This window comes from Nannospalax galili, unplaced genomic scaffold, assembly GCF_000622305.1.
Source record: "Nannospalax galili isolate Female #2095 unplaced genomic scaffold, S.galili_v1.0 scaffold389, whole genome shotgun sequence".
In the NCBI taxonomy this organism is placed as follows: Eukaryota; Metazoa; Chordata; class Mammalia; order Rodentia; family Spalacidae; genus Nannospalax; species Nannospalax galili.
In genome coordinates, this window is record NW_008360310.1 from 3,116,433 (window position 1) to 3,126,085 (window position 9,653).

Here is a 9,653-nt window from a genome sequence, read left to right on the forward strand (position 1 = left end):
AGTTCTGGCTGATCTGGAGCTCCTTATGTAGATCTGGCTGGCTTCAGACTCACAGAGATCTGCCATGTGGGTGCTGGGATTCAAACCCAGGTCCTCTGCAAGAGCAGCCAGTACTCTTAACTGCTGAGCCATCTCTCCAGCCCCTCTAACCCTTCTTAATTTCCTCAACTCCCAGCATCCTTCTGGCTGAAAACCCACATCTCTCTACCTAGTATACCCTAATGCTCTACCCTTAGCTCCCTCACCCACACAGATGAAGTGTCCACTTGCAGCAATTCCTCGGGCAAACACAGCTTGTGCTGAGGATGAAAAGAAACAACTCTCAGAATCAGCCCTCCCCCCCCTCAGCCTTAGCGAACACTCCCCTACCCAACCCCTGTTCCACTTGGTCCTGCAGATACCTGAGGAGGCATCTCTGGAGTCCAAGGCATGCCAATAGACCATGATGGAACCATCAGACTCATACATCTGGAAGATGGGGGCAGGGATGGGAGGGTGATCCAGCTTATCCTTGCTGAGCTGTATTAAGCACTTCACACAGGTCAGCCTGAGTCCAAGCAATCCTCAAAATCGGTCTGGGAGGCAGGCACTATTTTTAATCCCTATTTTTCAGGGGAAGACACTAAGGCTACATGTACCCAAGGTCACACAGTAAAGGAGACAGACATTGGAGGTGACTCTTTGAGAGTGGAGAAAATGGAAAGTATGGAGATGAGAAATAGAGGTTGGGTGAGCTATATCCGCAAAATGTTTTTGTTTAGAAGGAAGTGGGGAGGGTCTGGGGAGCTGGAGGTGGAGGGCAGGAGGGTTCTCTGCTTACCTGTATTCCTCGATGTGAGGTGAGAACCAGCAGTACTCGGAAGGGGAGGACACACCAGTGGACCTGGAGGGAGATGGATCACAGCAGAGGACACAAAGGGTCAAGAGGGTGGAGTTGGGGGGTTAGGGAAAGGCCTCTGAGATTGGCAGAGAAAGAACAGCGGGTAGAGCTGATTTCAGCAACACTGCTCCAACTTGCCTCACCTGGGTGATGAGTAGGGAGTTCACTCCAGCGCCCTCTTTAACGTGGAGCTGGCGCTGGGCCAGGGGCACACCTTCAGGGGCAGCGCTGAGAAGCTGGGCGCTCGGTCCATGAACCACCCCAAAATGCGTGAGATTGCGGGTTGGAAGCTGCAGCACACTGAGATTGTTAGATAGGGCAGCAGCGGAGCCCCGAAGGGGGATGGAGCACTCACGACGGAACATCCTGAGGTAGAAGTACCAGAATCAAACGGGTAAGCAGGGAGAAGGCCACAGAGGAGATTCGAAGAGGGGAAAGGGTAGGGATAAGCAACATAAGATACTGAGCAAGAGAGATCTCTGCAGTGATGGGGTTCCCCGAGGAACGTGTTGGGGAAGAGTCACGTGGAGGGAGGACCTGGTGGAGCAGGAGAGAATCCCAGGGTTGAGTCACCTGGCGACTGGGGAAACCCACAGGAATGGTGATGAGAAAGACCCGGCAGGATCAAATATTAGAGCTAAAAAGGCAGAACGAAGCCTCCAGGCCTTCCTCCCTCAGCTTGGGTACCTGAAGGACCCCTCCAGGGTCAGAGGCCACACCCGCAGCCCCAAATCCCCCTTGCCTGACTCCAGGATCGTCAGGTCCCTCGGAATCCGCCGCCACCATAGAGACGACGCACACACGCACGGCCGCTGGGCGGGACCAGTGGCTGGAGCGTTCAGAGCGTGGCCCGGTTGCCGGGGCAACCGTGGACCCGGCCTGCCACTCCGCGCTGCTGGATTGTCGAGGCGACCGTTGGATCTAGCGGGCGGTAGCTGCAACGATGGCGAGTCCTGGAGGCCCCTGAAATACCGTATTGGAGCTGTGTTGCATGACAATGTCACACGAAAGCTCGGTGAGCTTTTCAGCAAGACTTGGGGTGCGCGAGAACTGGGGTTAGCCAGTGTAGTCGTGTCGGGAGCGCCCAGTTCCTGGTTGGTCAAGATGGGCGTGAAAGTCACATCGGTATTTGAGCAGAAAGCTTTGGTCTGCACCTGCTCACTCAGGTACATAGTTACACTCGGCTCCCAAGGGAAAGGGTCCAAGGCTAGTGCAGAGGCAGTGAGCAAGAAACGAATTTGGACTAGGTATTTGGGGAGAGGGGTTGATAGATAACTCTGTCTTTTGGCAATTTCAAGAGGAAGAAATGACTTAAACAACTCTGAGGCTACACTTGAAAGTCAAATTGTTTAAAAGCCAAGACACTTTAAACAGATGGGAGGAGCCTTGGAAGGTTGGAAGTGCAAAAAGATCTCTCTCCCCCTTGGTTAGGAGAGGTCACCATCAGTATCACTGGTGTCAGAGGAGAAGTGAGGAGGAGAGGCCTAAGGAATACATTATTTTTTGCTTTGTTTGCGTTAAAAATTATTTTTTGAGACAAGGTTTCACACTATAGCCCATGCTAGCCAGGAATTCATAGCAATCCTCCTGCCTCAGCCTCCCTAGTACTGGGATTAGCTGTGGACCACTATGCTCAGCTTTTTTTTAATAAAAAAGTTTAAATTATACTTATTGGGAGCTGGAGAGATGGCTGAATGCTTAAGAGCACTGGCTGCCTTCTCAGAAGACACAAGTTTGGTTCCCAGCACCCATATGGTATCTCACAACTGTCTGACATGGTACACTCACACACATGCAGGCAAAACACTCATACACATAAAATAAAAATAGGGGGCTGGAGAGATGGCTCAGTGGTTAAGAACACTGGTGGTTCTTGCAGAAGACCGGGTTCCAATCCCAGCACCCACGTGGCAGCTAACAACTGTCTGTAACTCCAGTCCCAGGGGATCCAACAGCCTCTTCTGACCTCTGGGGCATTGCATGACATGGGTGCACTTACCTACATGCAGGAAACACACATATACATATAAAATAAAAATAATAAAAAATAAAATACAAATAATTTTTTAAAATTACATTTATTTGTGTGGGAGGGAGAAAGGGATGTGTGCCATGGTGTTCATGTGGAGGTCAGAGGACAACTTGCTAGATATGGGCCCCAGGGACAGAACTCAGGTTTTCAAGCTTGGTGGTAGGTGTCTTTGCCAACTGAACTGTCTTGCCTACTCTTTTTAAAATTATTTTATTTATTTATTACTTTTATTTTATGTATATGAGTGCATTGCCTGCATGTATGTGAGTGCACCTGTGTCGTGCAATGCTGCAGAGGTCAGAAGAGAGCTTCAGATTCCTGTTGAACTGGAGTTAAAGACGGTTCATAGCCACCATGTGGGTGCTGGGAATCAAACCTGGGTCTTCTGCATGAGCAATCAGTGCTGTTAACTGCTAAGCCATCTCTTCAGCCCCTTAAAATTATTTTAAAAAATTCATTCAGGAAGGCCAGGCATGATGGCACATGCCTTTAATCCCAGCACTCAAGAGGCAGAGGCAGGCTGATCTCTGTGAGTTCAAGGCTAGCCTGGTCTACATAGTGAGTTCCAGGCCAGCTGGGGCCATAGGGAAACCTGTCTCAAAAAGACGAAAAAAAAAATCATTTGGGGAGCTGGAGTTAAGAGTGCTTACTACTCTTGCAGAGGACATGAGTTTGGTTCTGAGCAACCACATGAAGGCTCACAACTATCTAACTACAGTTCCAGGCGAATCAGCACTTTCTCTGGTCTCTGTGGGCATCAGGCACACACATGGTTCACATACATACATGCAGGCAGAACACTCATACAGGTAAAATAAAGATAAATCTTTTTAAAGCATAAATATGTAAACAAGTAAATAAAACTATTAAAATTTGTTACAGGATGTTGGGCCTGGATGGTGCAGGCCTTTAATCACAGTACTCTGGAAGCAGAGGCAAATGGATTCCTGTGAGTTCAAGGCCAGCCTGGTCTACATATCACTTTCCAGGCCAGCTAGGGCTACATAGTGAGACTCTGTCTCAAAAAAAAATTCATACATTGTATATTGATCATTTGTCCCCCTTGTTCCCCCACCTTCCCTTTCTTGCCCCTTCCCCTTCCATTTGTCCTCTTTGTTCCCCTGGACAATTTCATATCTTTCATTTAATATATTCAGACCTGACTTTATGTGACTATAGAAAATCTAGGAAAGGGAGGGAGAGAGGGAAAAGGAAAGGAAAGAAAGGGGGCGGGAAGGAAGGAAAACCAGAAAGGAAGAAGAAGGAAAAGGGAGAGAAAAGCCTGCAAGACTTTCCTGAACATAGCATAGCTCCTTCCAAAATTTACCTCCAAACCTAATCTTTCCAAACCATTATCTACATTCCTTCCACCATCCTTACTGCTTCAAATGTTGTATTTCCGATGTTATATTTCCTATAATTCATTGCCCCATGCAACATGGTGTCTCCTACTCCATACCCCTTATGCCTCATTTCTCTTTTTCTCCTTTCCTTTTTGCTTGTTTGCTTGTTTGCTTGCTTTCGACATAAGCCTCACTCTGTAGTCTGAGCTGGCCTCAAACTTATGGCAGTCCTGCTTTTGCCTCCTGAATGCTGGGATGACAGGCGTGAGTCACCATACCTGGCCATCTTTACAAAAATTTTAAAAGATTTTTATTTATTTTTCTTTTATGTGTTTGAGTGTTTTTTGCCTATATGTACATAAGTATACCAGGTGCATGTCTATGGAGGCCATAAGAGGGTATCAGATCCCCTGGAACTGGAGTTAAGGACAGTTAGGTGCTGGGAACTGAACCTGGGTCCTCTGGAAGAACAGCCAGAGCTCTTAACTTCTGAGCCATCTCTCTGCCTGTCTTTATATATATTTTTTGTTACTTATATACAGTTTCTCTTTTGCAAAATATTATGTCTTTGCTTATTTTGGGGGTCTTAAAAGAGTTCCTTTTTAAAATTTTGGGTCACATTTATTTGTGTAGAGGGGGCATGCCATAGTATTCATGTGGTGGTCAGAGGACAACTGTTGGGAGCTGGTTCTCTCCCTCTACCATGGGATCAGACTAAAGTCAAGGCTTGGCAGCAAGTGCCTTTACCCAATAAGCCATCTCATTGGCCCTGCTTTTCTTTTATTTTTTAAAAAATGAGTTTTTAATATATCTGAGCATGTTTTTCCTTTTTCATATCTGTTGCAAATATTTTCATTTGGGAGACAAGAATCGGGCTTTGGAGTTAGACAAACCTGTGTATGAATTCTGACTATCCTACTTGCCAGGTGTGTCATCTTGGGCAATCTATATAAAATGAGAATAAAAATAATGGGCAAAACCTGAACTTGGTAGTGCAGGACTGTCATACCATCTACTTGGGAGGTTGAGGCAAGAAGACAGCAAATTCAAAGCTATCATGGACTACAGAGTGAATTCAAGGCCAGCCTTAGCAACTTAGTGAGACCCTATTTCAAAATAAAAAGCAAAAAGTTCAGTGATAGAGTACTTGCCTAGCATACATGATGACCTGGATATAATCCCAGGACCACATACACACAACACACAAAGGTAAAACATGTAGAGAGTCTGGCATGGTGGTGGTATACTCCTGTAATCCCAGCATTTGAGAGGCAGAGACAGGAGAACTGCTGCAAGTTCAAGGCCAGTCAGGTCTACATAGCAAGTTCCAGGCCAGCTAGGGCTAGAAAGCAAGACTGTTTTTGCTTTGTTTTTTAAAAAGAGGACACTGACTAGCAAGAGTAATTCTGGTGGCCTTATTGAGGTATATTCAAGTTTATTGAACTCTCTGGAGCCAGACATTACAGTGAAAATGACAAAGCTGTGAGTTACAGCATAACTTACCCACTTATTGTTTACACCAAAGCAGGTGAGGGCTAACTTCTGTTCAGTTTGACAGTAAAGTGACACCTTGAAAAAGCTTCCTTCTAGTCCCTCACTCCTTAGTTTCTTGCCGTGAGCGCCCTGTTTCGTTCCCACAGAGCAGGCAGGCTCGAGATCGTGGGGTGACCCGATCCAAGGCGGAAAAGGCCCGGCCGCCCGCCCAGCCGGTGCCGCAGGTGGACATTGTGCCTGGGCGGCTCAGTGAGGCAGAGTGGATTGCATTTTTGGCCCAGGAGGAGGGCGAGAACATGATGGAGGATATCTTGGCTGACTTTCTGGCTCGAGTCATGGAGTGCGCCTTCAAAGTCTACTTGACCCAACAGGTGGGCCTAGATCCGGGTCTTCCAAACCCTTCTGCTACCTCTCCCACCTCTCCTGGTTAGGCTGAGATCCTCCCTCGCTTCCACAGTGCATCCCATTCACGATTAGCCAGGCCCAGGAGGCCATGCTGCAGATCACTGAGTGGCGCTTCCTGGCCCGGGACGAAGGAGAATCTGCAGTGGCGGAGGACCCCACGTGGGACGAGGACGAGGAGCCCCTGCCCTGTACCACGGACACCTGGGCCCAGGGCTCGGTGCCTGTGTTGAACGCGTCCACCCCGGACAGTGTGGAGGAGCATTTCCAAGGCGAAGTAAGCCCAGCCGTGAGCCTCCTTCCGACCCAAGCTTCCTCGGAGCCGTTCAGGACTCTTGGCTTGAGGCCCTTTTACCCAATTTCGACCTTTCATTATCTCTATGTGTTTCCCCAGGAGCCTGGGAACCCGGACCAATTCCTTTTAGGTGCACTGTGGCTGGACAGAGACTCCCGGGAGCCGACGGAATCTTTACAGCCTTCTGCGGAGCCGAGCGTCACCCCGTGCAGGCCGCCCACTCGGGAGCTGTTTCAGGAAGCCGAGCCCGAGGATGCTTTAGAAGAACCCGGCCGCCAGCAGGGAGGCCACGACTTGGTTGGGTCCTCGAAGGAGGCTTTTCATCCTTCTCCGGAAATGGCCCCGGCCGGGAGTCCCCAGCCTTCCCTAGAGCTGCCCCAGGTTGTCAGCGCCCAGGCCTCGGCAGAGAAGGGCCCGCCGCTCAGCGCCCGTTTGTCGCTCCGGGACCTCTACCACTGCGTGCCCCAGCCACATGCTGCAGGGGACCAGAGCAAGCCCACCGGGCCGCCCCGCGCCAGCTCATCCGCGTCTGTGCCCCTCTCCTCGGTGCTCATGCCCAAGGAGCCCTCCCCGCCCCAGCAGCCTGAAGGGTTGGATGTGCCGCCAGCCCGGAAGCCGACCGCGGTGCGCCTGGATCCCGCGCGGCTGCCCCGCCACTGGGTGTGGCCTGTGACCGAGGTCCTAATCCCAGACTCCGAAACACGCCCCTTGGAAACATACCGCGGGCACCCGCGGGGCCAGAGGACCCAAGCCAGGGTCCGAGCCCCAGCCTACGGGTCCCCACCCCGCCGCTCCTGCGCAGATGCCAAGCTCCGCGTCTTTGCCCCAGGACACCCTTCCCAGTCCTGTGCTCCGTTCCGTGCTTTGGGCGCTGATCCTACTTTAAACCTGGCCCAGTCCTCCCCAACCTTTGGGTCAAAGCTGCCACTCCTCAGCCCCAGGTTCCGCTTTCTTGCCAGGCACCCCAAACATTCTGAAGTGGTTGGCAGCCCCAGCCCCAAACTATGGCCATGTGATAAGTGGCCCAGTGGCTGGGAGAGGGAGGCTGAGCAGCTGGGCGAGCTGTGGACCGATCGTACTCGCGTGCCTCCCCAGGGCCTGGAGCCTGCTGACGATGAAGGCATTGAGGACTCTGGATGGCCCCTAACAGCGCCCCAGGTCCTCGAGGCCACGTCCCAGGTGCTGTGGAAGCCCATGGTTCCTTCAGAAACCATGAAGCTGGCTCCTGATGTGAGCATGTGGAAGCGGGGCACCCAGGAGGAGGCTGAAGGAGGCACCTCCCAGGCAGCTGAGCAGCAACCCATTCAGACAGATGTGTCCAAGCCCTAGGTGATCACGACACAGCTAATAAAGAAGGAAACCACCAAAGCGTGGCTGCTCCCTGCCAAGCCTGTGCCCTACTCTGGGTCCTGAGCCTCCGCTTTGGGAACTGGACCTGCCAGAAATAAAACGAGTTGCCGCAAGAGTTGGTGTGACAGTTTTCTTCTAAGGCTGTCCATTCTCTTACTGGACTCCAGGGGCACAGCTGTCCCGCGAACCTGGATAAAACTTGGGCTGCCAGCTCTATCTTTAGGGATCTAGCTGTTCACCAGCAGAAGCACATGCCAGGCAAGCCTTGTAGCACTAAGCTACAGTCCTGGTCTGAAGTGTTATTTTTGGAGATTTGTCTTATGTAGGCCTCATGAAAGCCCTGGCTCTCCTGATTTGGGTCTTGTGGTAAGCATTAGGGTGGGGAAATCATGTGCCCAGGATGCAAAATTTATGCAGGAGTTTACTCTCAGCTTCCCACTGGAAACTTAAGCCCAGGAGTGACCACCTTTTTGGCTTGTCTTGGGCTCTGCCCCACCTCATTGCTAGTCCCCACTCTGCTTTGACCTGCCCCCCCCTTCCCAGTGGCAGGATGACAGTCTTTGCTTTGTTGCTATGGGTTCCACTCAGTGCCCTTGTCTGGTGTCCTAGCTCTGTCCTCCTTATTCTGGTCCTGCTGTTTGGACAATGTGTGCAATTTGGGGAAAAGTTTTGTCCCTGGAACCTTCAGAGGTGCTCCACAGATATGACTGGGGCCAACTGTGATAAGGGCTTCTCCCCACCCTGTCACCTTATTAGATACAATAGCCCCAACAGGGAGGGCAGGGAAGAGGACCAGCTGCCCTATTCCCCCACCCCTCTTTGTTCCACTGTCCTCTAGATACAGCCCAGACAAGAGGACCCTGAAGCTGTCTGCCCTCATATATTGGGAAGGTTTTGTTCTGGGTAACCCTACTTCTAAGAGCTGGGAGTGTGGAGAGTGAGTTGGCCTAGATCCAGGCTGACTCAAACTGCCTCCTGCTTGGTGAGGTGAATCTCTCAGCTCTGTGGCCTCCATCTGGATCTTTGTCTAGGGGCTTCTGGAGGGACCTGAAATAAACATGCTGTTTAACAATGCTGAGATCAGTGGTGTGTGTCTTGCTTCTTCAAACACATTTCAGGAGCCTCTCTTCTAGCCCATGAATCCAAAAATATGCATCCTCAAAGCCTAACCACTCTAATCCACACATCTAAAATTCCTACCTTGAATTATAGCCTCAAACTTCATTGCCCTCTTTTAAAAAAGTTTTTATTTTTATTTGTGTGTGTGTGAGTGTATTGCCTGGATGTGTGTAAGTGCACCTGTGTCATGCAATGCCCTCAGAGGTCAGAAGAGGGCATTGGATCTCTTGGAACTGGAGTCATGGACAGTTGTTAGCCACCATGTGGGTGCTGGGGATCAAACCCCTGTTCTCTGCAAGAGCAGCCAGTACTCTTAACTGCTGAGTCACCTCTCCAGCCGCTGCCCTCATCTTTTTTTTTTATGTATACTCCTCTGTCACATTTCCACAGAACCCCAATGTATTCCCTCCACACCCTGCTTCCTTTAAGGTAGTCCCTCCATCATGTTGCTACCTATGTTCTCATTTCCCAGGATATTTACCCCAAGACAGTTACTCTGGAAGGTCCTTCAGGTATGTCATGTCTGACCTGCAGCCACTGGGTTACATGCACCCCAGGTACGTATGAATGCAGCTCAACACAAAAGCATAAACTTACTTAAAACATGAGGGTTTTTTTGTTTGTTTTTCCCATATGAAGTGACTTTTAATGCCTTTAGTGCTAGGATGTAACTCAGTGGGAGAGGAAAATCAATCCCCAGTCAAACACACACACACACACACACACACACACACACAC

The 9,653-nt window shown here is 50.3% G+C and overlaps 2 protein-coding genes across 4 annotated transcripts in view; one reads left to right on the plus strand and one right to left on the minus strand.

The window, feature by feature from the left end:
- Positions 1 to 1,748, minus strand: part of Wdr54 (WD repeat domain 54) — a 4,189-nt gene extending 2,441 nt beyond the window's left edge. The window contains exons 1-5 of one of the 3 annotated variants that reach the window (XM_029559425.1): positions 1,623 to 1,748; positions 1,024 to 1,246; positions 821 to 883; positions 402 to 519; positions 246 to 299 (exon numbers count right to left, since the gene is read on the minus strand). In XM_029559425.1, coding sequence (XP_029415285.1) covers positions 246 to 299; positions 402 to 519; positions 821 to 883; positions 1,024 to 1,246; positions 1,623 to 1,666 — 502 coding nt within the window. In that variant the 5' untranslated portion in view covers positions 1,667 to 1,748. Of the gene's footprint in view, positions 1 to 245; positions 300 to 401; positions 520 to 820; positions 884 to 1,023; positions 1,247 to 1,567 lie in introns of all 3 variants that reach the window. The other 2 variants (XM_029559426.1, XM_029559427.1) reach the window with 2 other exon arrangements.
- A 34-nt stretch (positions 1,749 to 1,782) lies between these two features.
- Positions 1,783 to 8,865, plus strand: CUNH2orf81 (chromosome unknown C2orf81 homolog). The gene is made up of 3 exons (XM_017796006.2): positions 1,783 to 1,895; positions 5,896 to 6,120; positions 6,207 to 8,865. Exons 1-3 carry the CDS (start codon positions 1,872 to 1,874, stop codon positions 7,773 to 7,775), a joined length of 1,818 nt encoding a protein of 605 aa, XP_017651495.1. The 5' UTR covers positions 1,783 to 1,871; the 3' UTR covers positions 7,776 to 8,865.
- Positions 8,866 to 9,653: the final 788 nt, after the last annotated feature.